Raw genomic sequence first — 16,061 nt, forward strand, 5'->3', positions numbered from 1 at the left:
CATTTCCATATAACTAATTTTTAAAAGCTTTTTTGTTTTCAAATTTAACTATTATGTAATTTTTAATTTATTAATAATACAAATAGAAAGTTAGAACTAATAACAAAAAGTCAAGACTATATGCTATATATAATAAACTTTAATTAACAATCTTGAGACCCAGAATAAACTTTTTTGAAAATTTTCAATTTTAAATTAACGAAATATATAACATTTCTATTTGAATCAACAGAAAAAAATTAGATTCTTAATAAATATGATTTTATTATTTTGTATCTATTATCCAGTTAAATAATTTTTAAATAAAAAATTAGCCAATAATAGATTTTTTTGCACTAACACTGTCACTGTATAATATTCAACTTTATTATATATATATTTTTATGTATAGTTCAACAAAGAAATTTAATAATTTATTTTTCTTAGGTCTCAAGATGGCATTAAATAATGAGTTCTGCTAAAATATACAAATATTTTAAAAAATAAGTCATTATAGATTATATTTTTTAATTTTTATTATAATAGCACAATTAATATCCTATTTTTAAAATGTATTATTAATTATGGTAATTAAAATTTATTATTTAATTTTATCTATTACCATCAATAATGATAAATTATTTTATTTAAAATTATCACATTTAATAAATTACTTATAAAAATTTATGATTATAAAAAAATATTTAAAATTAACTTTACTCAACTGAAACACTTAAGCCAAAACCAAATACCTAGTCCTGTGAGAACCAGATAAAATTCTTACATAAATTTTTTTATTCCAAATTCATTAGACCAGCATAAATTTAAACAGCATGCTTTCTTCTGAAGATAGCAGAAAAAAGTTATTTGGATGCAATTGAAAGCAATATCTATCATCAATTTTCAACAATAACCTTAGGTTCCACAATAAAATTTTACCTATAAATGTATCATATTATTTAATATGTAGTTATCCTTTTAAGTTAATTACAGAATTTTATTTTTTCTTATCTAAATTTTTTGCTATAAATTATTTATTGGATTTGTTTCTTTGTTACTTGTAAATCTATACTACTATATAAAGAGAGAACATATTTTTTGTTTGTGACCACTAACCGTGAAAACTACTGAACCAATCGTTACCAAATTTTAACTGTAGCATCTTTACGATCCCCGGAATATTTACCACTAGTCAAACCTACAGATTTTTTATCAATTAAATAAAACTGCAATGGATTTTTGTCTGTATTTCTCTCTCTCTTCACTAGATGGCGACACACAAAGTAATACTTTCTGTCTATAAGAAAAGTCTATTATTGAAGTTTGCTATTATATTTGAAGAACTGACATTAAATTTTAATTACTTAATTAGCAAAATCTTCGAGAAATTAAAAAAGTAATGTCATCACACTAGATGACAGTACATGTACTTATGGTGGGTTTTCAAATCGTTAGGCATTAATTTCTGCAGGTAATCGTACAAAATATTCGAAATAGTTATTGAATTTATCTCAAATGAATATTTTTGAGATTGATTGAAGAATTATGCCGAGAGCCGCAAGGCAAGATAATAATAATCTTATTCAGAGTTTCAAAATTACAACAGGTTTTCACATACAAAGAGGATTATCCACAAATAATTAATGAACAATTAGTTCAAATTTTCAAAGTTCTATATGTACTGTACATAAGAACAGGCGAGGCCGCGACAGGGAATGCTAGTAGTCAATATAATTATCAGCACTATAAGCATCCTTTACTGAAGTATTAACTATTAAGCTTCCCAAATAATGATTTAAGAAAAAATATATTTAAATATGATATTAAGAATAATTTTATAATTTGAATATGTATATATTTAAAAATGATTCTACCTTAACTGCTTATTATATAAAAATTTGTCAAATTTCATTAACAAGTTAAACATTAAGTAATGAAGATTAATCTATCTTTTCAATAAAATTATTATTCCAAACACAAAGATACTTTCAATAAATTTGATATTGGAAAATAAATTAATTTCTGTGGAAGAACCTTTCAATCTTAATTAATTCACATTAATAATGTTGTAGCAATGAATTACATAATAAAAAATAATTCAGAGCATTATTCTGTAAATAAAACAATATCTCACATTCTAAACAACAAGTGATGTTAAAATTTGGTAGGTGCAAAAGAAGACACATTGCAGAATTTTCCAGAATCATCATATTTGTGGAATGGCAATTACATGCAGTGTAATTGCACATGAAAAATCAACAGAAAATCACCACCATATGCATGTATGCATATTAAAACAAAGCTTAATATTAAAGATTGCAGATTAAACTTAACATTTTCAGACTTCTACCTATCTTCACAGATTCTTGAATTTTAAACAAACTAATAAATTTAAACTCAAGAATCTCTGAATATGGACAGAAGTCAGAAAAAAAATTAAATATTAAAAATTAATCAGCTGCTCAAGAACATAATTATCTTAAACTTAGAGATTTAAATAAACTTTAATGCAATAATATGAAAAAAAAAGCATATTTTGCACCAAAACTGACTTAATGTTTTTAATGCTCTAATGGAGCTGATGTTTATACATCTAATGCTATAATTTTTCTTTTGCAAACTTTAAGCCAAATTTTATTGAATGCAATATATTTAACTGTTTGTGAATAGCTACCTAGATGCTTTTAGTACTTATGCTAATATATGTCTAAAAATAATATTTTAATGATACAGCTTTTTGCTTCAGCAAGGAGAAAAGAAAATAAATATAAAAATAAAAATTTTTAATAAATTTAAAGCTTGTACAAAAAGTTTTATATAATTATTCAAATAATAGAAAATAGATTTTCTAGTTAAAAGAATCAAAAAATATATTTTACTAATAATGATTTGATTTTTAACTATAAATAATTCATGTTTCAAAATCTCAAATATGAATATGATTAAAATAAATTGACTTTTGGTAATATTTAATCATCTCAGCATTTTAAACTGAAAATACTGAAACATATAATAACTTAGAGACTGTGTAATGAAATGTAATGTTAAAGTAACTTTTCAAAAATAGTTTAAAATGTTACTATAATCACATTATGTTATTATTATTATATAAAAATCCATATATTATGAAGTGTACTATCAGAGTGATAATATAATTATAGATAAGTAATTTAATCTTAAAAAAATTGAATCATTAATTCTCATTAAAAATAAACATTATGAACTTAAAAAATTATATTTCAGAAAAAATTAATTCACAAGGCAAATTTCAACGTTAATAATTTATTAATCGTCAATTAAATACTTTTAGGAATTGGCGCAACTATTACAGCTGTAACTAAGTAAAAGGACTACAAGAATAAAATTATTAAAATCAGTTAAATAAAACAAAATTCTTAAATAGAAAGAGTTTAATACTGTATTAACAATTAAATAAAATTTAATTTGTAAACTGACAATTATTATGAATATATGTATATATCAACTGCATTAAGACACAAATTATTATATTAATAATTTATAGTGTATTAAATTGTGTGTCATTTTTATAAACAAATAAGCATTCATCTTACTAATACATAAATAAACAGCATTATTTCTTCTGTTTTAAATAGAAAAATTAATCATATACTTGTAGATGTTATACAGGTATACCTCGCCTTACGTCGTTAATTGGTTCCAGGAAAACGACGCAAGTCAAATTTACTTGTNTTTTTTATGCATTTTTTATCAAATTCAAAGATTTTTAAAGATTTTTCTCAACGGGTAAGCTCGTAACTAAAACACGAAAAGGCTAAACATATAACCTGAAGGCTTGCTTTATTAAAAAATACAAAATTTTCAATGTTTCCCAACTGGTAGATCGCGATCACTTCGCATATATCTAAATCAGTGTTATAGTTGCAAGTTATCTAAGAGATTGGCAAGCTCTAATATAATAAATACTTTTTTCTTTTTATTAGACTAAAAAGCATAATAATTTCCTTCCATTTACGAATTAAAGTGTATCTAAAAGATAATAATTATCGTATTAAGTCCTTTACTAAAAATAATTAAAAATTATATGTTTTAACGTAACTTAAGAATAAAATAGGAGTGTAATACATATCAAAAAAAGCATTTTAGTACTAAAAATTGTAAAAAATAATGCATTTTATATATATAAAAAAAAGATAAATTAAAGAAGGAGAGTAGAAGTAAAACAGATGTTTTCGAAAAGAACACTTGTACAACTCTCATCGGGACGATCCAATTATAAAAAATTCTTTGAAGTGCAATTATATCCCTGTGTAGATTTTGGAACGTTGCTTCTTAACGTTTGACCCACGGGCCTAATTTGTAACAAGAATTATTTTTACAGCATATAAATTTTTTCCAATATCCACCTTACGCATAGCCAATTAAATGCTATTAACTTAAAATAATTCTGTTTTATTACCATACATTAATTTCTAAATACAGGTATCCCTCACATCACAGCACACTACAATACTATCTTGTTCTAACACAGTTGGAAAATTAAAGAAATTCCCCATACAAAAGTTTCGAGTTTTGCTTTAACGTGGTTTGAGAATTCCTCCGTACAAAATTTCACAATTTTTAAGTGTAAACTCCATTATTCAATATTCTTTTTATTCAAGTTAAGCATGTGTGTTTTCTCAAATTTGCCCACAGACTTTAGAATATTGAAATTTTCAATTTGTTTTGTGCCTTTCATCAGGTTTACTTTAATGGAAAACGGATAGTACAATTTCTTCTTCCTTGACCTAGCTTTCCCATCAATTGGTTGTCATCATTATTGTTTTCAGACTTTAGCCCTTAAGACTGTCATGTGTTTTCTTTTTATAGATTAATCTTTGTATTTAGTAGTTTATTTAAACATTTTTAGGTAAATGTTATTAAACTTTTTTAACCATAGATAAGTAATCATTCATAAAAATGATGAACAAAATTTAGCAATAGCTCCATACTCAAACTGTTCCCAACTCAATTCATTATTGAAATACAAATTCTGAGGAGGAAAAAATCACTCAGTCCTTGACTGAACAAACACAACTGACTAGACCAAATTTTTGATTTATAACATATTTTTATTCTTATTTAGTTTATTCTTATATTTGTCATAAAAAATTGTTGGTGATATTTCTGATCAAGATCGACAAAAAAGCTCAGATGATGATGATACTTTGTAAAAAGAAAATGTCCTGTTTAACTGAAATTAATATTAATGCATAATACTGCACTTTTAATTGTGATTGTTAGTTAATTATTGATTGGAAATATATTATTGATTGCTTTAATAAACATACTTCTCTTAGTAATGAAAAAGAATAGTATACTTTTGTTACATTTTAGAATTAACCCCATGTTTTGCACTAGTCCTTTGTTTCATATATCATAAATTTGCATAACGTGGCTTTTTTTTGGAATGTAACTATGTTATTCAAAGAATATGTGTATCCTTAAAAATATATAACTATAACAAAAACAAATACAACTTATATTTTAACATAAAAGAAATTTAATACAAATTATATATTAGCATGTATATATTAGCAGTGTAATTGTACCACATGAATACTAGTTTAAATGTATTTTATTTAACTATCCAATTATTAACACTAAGAAGATGCATGCACTCACTACAAATATGTTTCCAAGACTTAATAAGCAAAATAAATTAAACTAGCTAAATTTCCTTCTTTTTTTTTTTAATTTTGAATATAGTACAGGATTATTATTAGTTTACAGTAACAAAAATTCATATGACATAAATAAAAGGATTTATATCTTAAATTAATTTTTCATAATTTTTTCATTTTTAACAAACTGATTCTCACAGAACTTCAAAAATGTATTTAATAAGAAAAGTATTATGATAAAATTCTTAAATTATGATAATTATTAAGTTTAAACAAATGTGTGATTGCAGTATTCTATTTCAAATAATAATAATAATTATAATAATAAAATTTTTGTATTAATTTACAAAAAACTGTTAGAAAATAACCAAGTTATGTTGAGATCACCATACAAACCATAGCTGTCAGTGGACTAAAGAATGTGGTGATGAATAAGCCAGCCCCAGAGTCAAGCCCGTCAGCTGCAAGCTGTCTGGGTCCATTGCTGCTCAGTTTGGAGGAGGGGCAGGCTAAAGTCACACGGAGAGAAAAGAACCGTCACCACTATTCCACAACATATATATTTATTTAAAATTTTACATACTAATAACCCATGGCACAAAAAAATTTTAATATAATAATTATTATTTATGTATGTTTTATAATTACAATATATAGAAATGAAATAACCATTAATACTAAATAAATTTCTCAGATTATTATTATTATTAAAATATAAATGCAATATTTTGCCTTGTTACAAAATATAAACAAATTGTTAAATTCCCCATATTAGACAGCATGCAAACAAATTGAGATGGTTAATTTTAATTAGAAAATTCTTAATATTGTAAATCAAATTCAAGTTTAATTTTGAAACTAGCTATTCATACTAAATCCTAAATGCATTATGTGAATATCTTCATATAAAATGAAAAATTTAAAAGCTAAAATAAAACTATAACAATAAAATCAAAATAAATCTAATGGTCAATAAATGATGTAAAGAATTTTAATCAAAATAATGAAATTTTTTATAAGCAATATATCCAAATTAAAATTATATTATGAACTATAAAATCTGTTTGAAAATTAATTTTACATTTGCATAAAATCTCACTTAAAAATTTTAACATTTATGACTTATCACATTTAATATTTGCAATTTATCAGATTAATCAAATTAATTAATTTGAATTGCCAATTAAATTATTCATCTGCCATTAAATAAATATGGTATATTTTAATATTTGAAATTGTTAATAAATTCTTAACAAAATTCTCCTATAAAAATATAAATGCCTTCTTGTAATTTTCTAAAAATCCAATGTAAACAAGAGTTCAAATTACATTGCATAGTAAAATATAATGACATTGTTATTTCTAACTCAACAAAACATAATAGGAAATAATTTAGAAAAGTGAAAAGTAGATTTTGAAACTCTTTAGAATAAAGAAATATCAATCATGAGATACAACCTGAATATATGTCCCTATTTTTATGTATTGTACAAACCAAGTTTTAAGAAATTTTTCCAAAATATATAAATAAAATTTCATCAAACTCAGTTTACCACAACTCAATAATAACTTATGAAAGGTCATAATAAACAATAGTGTTTAAGCTACTCAAATTTGCTTAGCATACTGTCTAAATAAACTTTAAATTATTAACTATCAAAAACAAAAAACAGTTAATTATAGATCTTTCTTTATATTTTTAAAATAATGTAATGCAAATTATGTTCTTTCTTAAAATTTAATCTAGTCATTTTTGATATTATTATTATATTTTTTAATTAATCTAAAATTATGTATAATAGTTAGAAAGCATATTTCAATACTGATAAAAAAATATTTAGAATACCTATAATTCTGAATAACAAATTCACTGCCATTTCTACACCAAGAGCAGACTTATTTAAAATATGGGTGCAGAGCTTAACATCTCATTCCCTGTTACTATTGTGGGAGAAAAAATTGTGCCTGAAGGTTAAATATTAGATTGACACACACTTTAAATTTCTTTGGAAAAAGGACCAATTTCATTGTATTTGTTTATTAATATGTGTTGTTACACTTATTCTAAAATGGATTGCACATAATAAAAGTACTTTGATATGTTATCATAGTGGATATCTATTTATAAATTTTATCTATTCTTTCATACTATTATTATGTAAATATTTGAAAAATTCATATTATTCTATTTAAATAATTACTGGATTAAAAATATCAAATTTGCAGCTTTAAATTTAATGGAATTCAACTGGTATAGGTTAAGATAGTCAAAATCCACTTAAGGCTCATTTCCACTTTTATAGATTTCCATATGTTTTATATATATTAGCTAACAATAACTATTGTATTTAAAAATCATGTAACAAACATTTGTAAAGTTACAAAGCACTTTAAATTTTATAATAAAACAACAAAATTATGTGATCTTGATAATATTAACATTCAAAATTTAATTACAAAAAAAAATTGATTTTACTGTAGTCATATATTAACATTTCAATCAAGAAATATATTCTTGATTAAAATGTTAATATATGACTACAGTAAAATCAATTTTTTTAATGTGATTAATAGCAAACTATTATCTAAACAATGATTATATTTAAAATAAAAATTAAAAATCAAGCTTGTTTAAGAATGCAAGATAGATTCTAATTAATTTTTCATTTATAAATATGATATTAATTTATTAGAAACTAAACCAATTTAAATGTGAATATAACTATTATTCTAATATTTAATACAAAATAATTATTTTTTACTAATAAACATAACTGAATAATAATAATAATTATTATTCTAGTAATAAAGTTAATGTTAAAATGTGATCTCATTAATACTGCACTACAGAGTAACTACAGAAGTGGAAATGAGCCAATAATTCTAGCCAAGAAAACAAATTTTTGAATTTCATAAAATTTATGTAACATAACTTCAAGCACAATAAATGCTGTATACTGAAGATTAAGCAAAAAATATTATAATAAATATAATTATTTCATCACTTCACACTTTTATAAATGATGTATTTACTTAAACATCTCTCTTCATTTCAATTGGATAAATCAATTTTGTTTTCATTTTTTTTCATAAATTTTACTTAAACCTGATACAGTCTAAGTATATTTATATGCATATATATGTAATTATATTTCTAAATTATCATAAATTTTATACTACTACAATTTTATTGTTCACTGAGAAACTATAATATCTCTACAAATAAGCAAACATGAAAAAGAAAACATTATATAAAAATACTTACTTTCCAGTTCTCACTTGTTTAATGTGATGAAATACATTTATAACATCTCTTATTCTACGAGGAGCTTCTTCAATTTTAGATGCCAAAGTGATGCATGCCATGGCCACAATCTGCAGATAAAATCATGTAAAATGCATTTTGATATTTTTTACATATTATTCTAGAGAATCGCCAAATGGAAACCAACATTTTTGGACAATTTTCTAATCTTCAAATCAGCTGTAAATAAAATTTTCCCAAACTAACAACTAAAAGTACTTTCTATTTAAAGTTTTCAATTTTTAAAAATTTGTGTTCCTATTAAAATGGCACAGATCTTTTCATTTTAAAATGTTAAATTAATCATTTAATCGTATCTAAGACTGATGGTATTAGATCTTCCACATTAATCTTCAGCTTGGAAATAAAAACTTCAGTCCTCATCATAAAACTTGCTGCACATCTGGAAGAATTGAGAGCCATGCACAAGACAAACATCTATTCTGCAACTAGTACCATTCCATAATTACACCAGGCTCTCAATTCCCCAGATTTGCAGTAAATTTTATGAGGACCAAAGTTTATTCCCAAGCCAAAGATCAATACAGAAGTTTAATATTAGACTAATATTAAATTATATAAGCTTCCTAAATGGATTTTTCCAATATATCAAAAACATTAATTTTGAATAAAAACAATTTTACAAGTACTGAAAATCCATTGAAACTTTGTGATTATCTTCCTAATGTCATTCATCAAGCTCCAGATGGAAACAGTCAAAGCTATCTATTTTGAAAAATATAAATATGACATTACAGTTATAATGCTTTAGAATGATAATTATTTTACTGATTAATAACAAAAATAGGCAAATTTAAGATATTGATTAATAAGGATTCTATGATTTCATGATCTTGATGTTTCCATATCATTTCATAATGTCATAAAAAACTAAAGCCTGTTGTGAACTCAAAATATTTTATAAATTATCAATTAGATTTATAGAATAATATTTATAAAAATATTAGTTTTCTTACCTCCATACTATGTCGAACAAATGACTTGGAATAGTAAAATCTTTGAAATAGTACTTGTCCTGTGGCCATTGCAACCTATAAAAAATAAATCATAGTTTCTTAAAAACAGAACTTGATATAGTAGCATATTTTTATAAAATTATCTTTAATTTATATAATTTAAAAATGAAATAAATATTAGCAAATATACATTATTCATTAATAAACCTATTCATTATTAAATATCCATATGTAATTAGACACACATTTATATGTAAAAGAGTCACTAATCATCCATCTTAAACAGGAAAATAGCTGGTTGGATTAATAGAAATGTTGGATAATTATTCTATTAATTCCACAAATTTTCAATTTAATGGAGATCAGTGTAAATATGAAATCTTATTAATAATTATTCAAAGCAATGTTCTTCAAACAATAAAAATGATGTAAGAGGAAATGCAATTGGAAAAAAAAAATTATATTTTGTATAGTACAAGCATTAATCATTAGCACAGAGTGAGCTAGGCTAATTTATTATGTGATACACTAATAAAGCAGCAAGAGGAGTAGGAAAAATAGTAAAAATGCATGAACAACATACATTTGCACTATTTTGCTCACTCTTCCATGTTCATTTATCACAATATAGAAATGATAAAACAAAGTTTTATAAGTGAAAACACCTATGTATATATTATAAGAGTTTTCACTTAAAAGTTTATAATTTAATTTTAAATTTAGAACAATCTGGAAGGAAAGAATTGACCCAAAGAGGAAGTTGAACCCACAACCTCCACTTGTCATGCAATGTGCTTGCCAGTTGCACCACCCGGACCTCCAAGCAATTTCTCCCTTCCAGATACATTTAAACTTTTAGATATAATCATCCAACCCATACATTGCACAGTAAGCAGAGGTTGCAGGTTTTTGACTCCTAATCTGAGCCAATTCTTCTCTTCCAGACTATTCTAAATTTAAAATTAAATTATAGTTACTACTTTCATTAACAGATGGCACCTGATGTCTACCTCTAGCTGTTCTAATCATATATTTTTTTATTAATATTTATAGCATAATTTCTCCCTAATTAATTTGATTGACGGTTGGATGATTACTTATACATCAGAATTGTTAAATAAATTAAAAATGGAATTAAAAATTAAAATAAAGTTCTTTCAGTCAACATACATAGTAAGATCCTAATTTACTGGAGGAAAATAATTTATTTTTATTTTTTTATATATCTCAATTTCTTAAGTCAACAAATTTCTTACAGCACTTTATTAACAGTTCTATGTCTTTCTAAATATCTAAATATAGTCCAAATTCTTAACAAAAAAGTCCAATGTTCTGCCATTACTGCAGACTGCACTTCATCAGCCTTGAAGTTTTTCCCACAAATCTGATTTCAACTTTGAAAACAAATAATAATCACTTGAGTTCAGACCAGAGCTGTTTGTTGCCATCCCACTATAATTATTTCAAACAGTTACTAAGTGATGACACTATTTTCATAAGTTGAGTTATCTACACTTTTATACTGTAGTGATTTATCATGGAATAACTCAAAACCTATACAAAACTTAACAACTTTAGCTTATAGACAGACATTTCATTTGATTTTGAATATGGTTATGCCAATGTGGCAGAATTAGCCAATCTACCATGCTATGAATCATTCTTCAGCTTCAACAACAAAGCATACAGTTGAAAGATATCCTCATGGGAACTGCAATGTCTGGATTGTTGTGTGAATTATTATAATTTCTAATTTGTTTTACACAAATTAGAAAAATAATTCTTAATGAGTTCATAACAGATATCATATTTTACAAAAGATATGTAGACAATGTTTGCATAATTTGGAAAAACAGCACAAAAATTCATCAGTTTGTAGACATGGTTAACAGTAACAAGATGAATTGAACCTAAATCTAGAATAATAGCTCCACAAGAATTTGTTTTTTGGATATAGACATTGAGTTCAAAAGAAGTAGCATTATTACTACGGTCTACATAAAACCCATATACAGCTCACTGTACAAACTGGCTGGTTCAAACAGCACATACTTTATGCAGATACAAATACAAACTGTCCACTTTTTGAGTACTTATTAGAAGAGCATATATATACTACTCCAGTATACTTGACAGACACAAAGAATTCAAAAGACAAATGTAAACATCCTACAAAACTCAATTCATTACTGTAAAAGCTACATCAATTGCCATATAATTATCGGGTTATATTTCAGCAATAATAATTTTTAATTACTGATTAATTTGTCCCTAGAGGAAGAAGTTAAGCACCATCTTGTATTAAATTTAATAATTATAATTTAATTAAATAATTTTAGAATAAACTGGAAGAAAAGAATTTGCCCAAAGCGGGAATCAAACCCACAACTCCCACTTGCTGTGCAGATGTGTTGCCAATTACGCTACCTGGACCTCCTGAATCTCCTCTTCAGGTATATTTAACTTACAATATAACCATTGTCAGTTATACCATAAGTTAAATATGCCTGAAATGATGTCAAAGAGAAAGCTTTCTAATATTCAAAAATTCCTAATGATCCAGAAAGGGGTAACATACGAGAAGACACAGTAAGACTAAACTCATTACCTAAAATTTTGGAAGAATATGATTATATTCAAAATCAATTCAAAGTAAATGCTGAAAATCAGAACAACTTTACACAGATAGGAATTTATAACAAGTTATTACACTTTAGAATCACACCATATTGAAACTGTCTTCACATTCAACATCTGTTGACTTTAGTGTTAGAAATCCTTTGATAAAACTACCCACTATCAATATTCCATTTTTCTGTTCAATCTGCATTCCAATAATAAAAGGTAAGTCACACAACTGTCTATCAGCATTAGAGAAAAATATGTTTAATTCACAAGTACTTTAAACCAGTGTTTCCCAACCTTTTTTGTGCAATGCCCCACCTAGGCCTTTCTAAAGTTTTTATGCCCTCCCTAACATACAGTGGCTATACGGTTAACTTAAACTCTGGACGAGTCCATTTTCGAATTTCCCTTTAACAATCCAATTGCCCCATGGGGCGTGGGCAGTTTTAGACAGTTATATACTGCTTTAGACAGTTATATACTGTTATAACTGCTTTAGACAGTTATATACTGTCTAAAGCAGTGTTCGAAAACACTGCTTTAGACAGTATATAACTGTCCTCTTCAGGCAAAATAGTGAACAGAATGCTAGAAATCTAAAGACAGAACCTTTCAAACTGTTTCTCATGCACAAGCATGGAACATAAATTGGATACAGTCGATTCTGTTTAATTGGGCCAATGGTTAATTGGAGCAGCCACTTTTTCGGGCCAAATCTCAAAGAACAGAAATCAAACTAATAAACTAATACATACAGTCGACCCCCCTATAAGATAGAGATACGTTCCATTCTCTAGGAATCCGCTTTCTTACGAATCCTTCCAATCACAACCCGACACGTGTCAAGTTTACGGACTACGGCTGTTTGAAAGATTTTCTTCCATAAAATTAATCGATTCTAGACTAATCCGACTCAACATTTCCAAAATACGTATATATTTTTTGGGAATAATCCGTATAAACTACGCTATAAACAAAAAATTGTAGGATTACTTACCGAGTGTCACCATTCGACATTGCCATTGCTCAACATTGTTTTCGTCGCGGAACAGCTCAGCAAAGAGCGGCCGATTTCTAACAACTTATTTTTCTGTGAAAACTTCGTAGAACTTCGGAGACATCATTAATATAAATAATTTTAATCGCCGTTGAATAAGAAATGTTTCTTTCACAAGAAATGTATAAAATTACAGTACTGTATTAGACTTACGGTACCTAATTTACATACTGACAGACGATAGTTAGCGTAAAAATCTCCGTAGCGTGGCGCCACGCTAGACGGCGGAAATTATATATTTAATTATAACAAAGTTACAATAAGTTAATATATAATTATATATACAGTACCTAATTTATATATAATTAATATATAATTATATGTACAGTACCTAATTTATATATAATTTATATAATACTGTCCAGACGATAGAAATCTCTCCGTAGCATGGCGCTACGGACGGCGGGAAAGTAGTTCAGCTGCCCGATGACGTTTGAGGTGTTTATAGGGAACTTTTACTATTTTTTACGGATACCGGTAGCAATTTTTTCGTAGTTTTATAGGAATCGTAATTATAGGGGGGTCGACTGTAATTTAAATGCTTAATTGGGACAGTAGCAGAAAAGAATTTAGCGATTTCTGATATATTTTAGAGATCTTCCAAAAATATGTCAACACTATGTACACTAATGCCATGTAGACCTAACAACTGGCAGAGACAAAGCAATTTTGTCTTTCACTCAAGCCATTTGGTTTTGTGGAGAGGGTCAGCATAGTGAGACGTATCACACCAGAATCCCATCTGAGACAGACCTAATGCAAGCTACTGACCCTGCTCCAGATTTGACCGAATGATTCCCTTAAAAATGGAGGAACAAAGACTCTCAAGACAGCTAGAGTTTCCTTGGAAGGTGTTGTGTGCATGATTATGTCTAACTGGAGCTGGTGGAGCTGGCAAAAGCATCCGTAGAATCCACCAGCTCCAGATGGTGGATTCTATGGATGCTTTTGCTGAAATGGCTCACCTTCAAGTAAAGAAAACTGTGCTCAAAGGCCATAAGGTGACTTTTGGATGAACCCAGACACATTCTAACTAAAAAGGGAAAAAAGAAAGTTTATTTGATCCATTCCTGATTGAACAGTCAACCCTTGTGTATGTCACTACTACTAATATTTGGCAAGACTAGCGTGATGCAAATCAGTTATTTATTGTCGTGAGTCTGGCAAATTTATAGTACAAATATTTTCTGTATTTTGGTTTAATAAAGCATTAAAATAGGTACTTAATTAATATTTTTTTTACCGACTTATTTACCTACGTATTACATATTTTATTTTAAAATTTATTATTAGTTCATTTAATTAGACCAAAATGAATTAGTCCAAATGTGTCCCAATTAAGTAGAATTGACTGTACAAAAATAAATATGATATACAATAACTATCACTAATAAAAATAACAGAAGTAAATAATTGATAACAAATTAAACAATAATTAAACAAAAAAAAACAGAGCACAATTGATGTTGCAATGTTTGAAATAAAACTATGCAACATGATTTTAGAAGATTAAATAGCACTACCTACAGCTCTAGTATATCAACTGTGAGAACTTGCATGACATCATTGATGTATTGAAAAGGGATTCCCATAAACATATTTCTCTCTAACACCAATAGCTAGTTGTGTGACAAATCTTTTATTATTAGTATTTAGCATCTGTTGTTATTTACATTTACATTCCAACGTTTAATTTCGTCTATTGCTGTGAAAAATTACAATAAAAGATGATGAGAAGACAAACTGGTAACACTGTCTGAAAGGTCATGTGTATCAAGGTCTATATAAGGTCAGGACATGCTCCCATGATTCTATGTGGCAGCAGCCATTTTGGGACTTATCGATAGACCACTCCACATGTAGTTCCTGCATAAATCAACTATTATTATGTATATAAGTACTCAAAACTTTAAACAATGGGTTATTGTGTGGCACCAAATTGTAAAAGTAAATCTAGAGACGTTCGATTGTTTAGATTTCTTGCAAATAAGCAGAGGAAATCAAAATGTAGTATAGACATCAATGGATGGTTCATGATGCAGTTCAAAGAGTTTATATATGTAAAGTTTGTAACAAGTGGTTTAAACAAGTAGATACTCTTCGTGTCCATGAACAAACTATGCATGGAAATTTATAAATGACATTGGCAATCCAGATATAAAAAAAAAATGTAATTTTTTCATTTTTCTATCTGATGATAAAATAATTAAACACATACAGGTATACCTCGCCTTACATCGGTAATTGGTTCCAGGAGAGGCAACGTAAGTCGAATTTACTTGTCTCCGAATCTACTTGTCACTAGGCTAAACCATAAATTACCATTCCCGGTTCTGTATTTTATTTATTAATGCATTTTTAATAATATATGGTTAATAAAAATCTATTTTAAGCTTACAAACAAATAAATTTTAGTTTTTAATATAGTACAGAAAAAAGTATTCTAAATTTACGAATGCATGTACTGTAAATACAGA

General features: G+C 26.5%; 1 protein-coding gene across 1 annotated transcript in view; it reads right to left on the minus strand.

Annotated features, from left to right (window-relative positions):
- The window catches only part of LOC111641694 (cyclin-L1-like), a 115,716-nt gene that overhangs the window by 84,574 nt on the left and 15,081 nt on the right, over window positions 1–16,061 (minus strand). The window contains exons 2-3 of the mRNA XM_023387901.1: window positions 9,903–9,977; window positions 8,887–8,996 (exon numbers count right to left, since the gene is read on the minus strand). Of these exons, the coding sequence (XP_023243669.1) occupies window positions 8,887–8,996; window positions 9,903–9,977 (185 nt within the window). The remainder of the gene's footprint in view (window positions 1–8,886; window positions 8,997–9,902; window positions 9,978–16,061) is intronic.

This window comes from Centruroides sculpturatus, unplaced genomic scaffold, assembly GCF_000671375.1.
Source record: "Centruroides sculpturatus isolate CEXI.00-Female unplaced genomic scaffold, Cexi_2.0 scaffold151, whole genome shotgun sequence".
Classification (NCBI taxonomy): Eukaryota; Metazoa; Arthropoda; class Arachnida; order Scorpiones; family Buthidae; genus Centruroides; species Centruroides sculpturatus.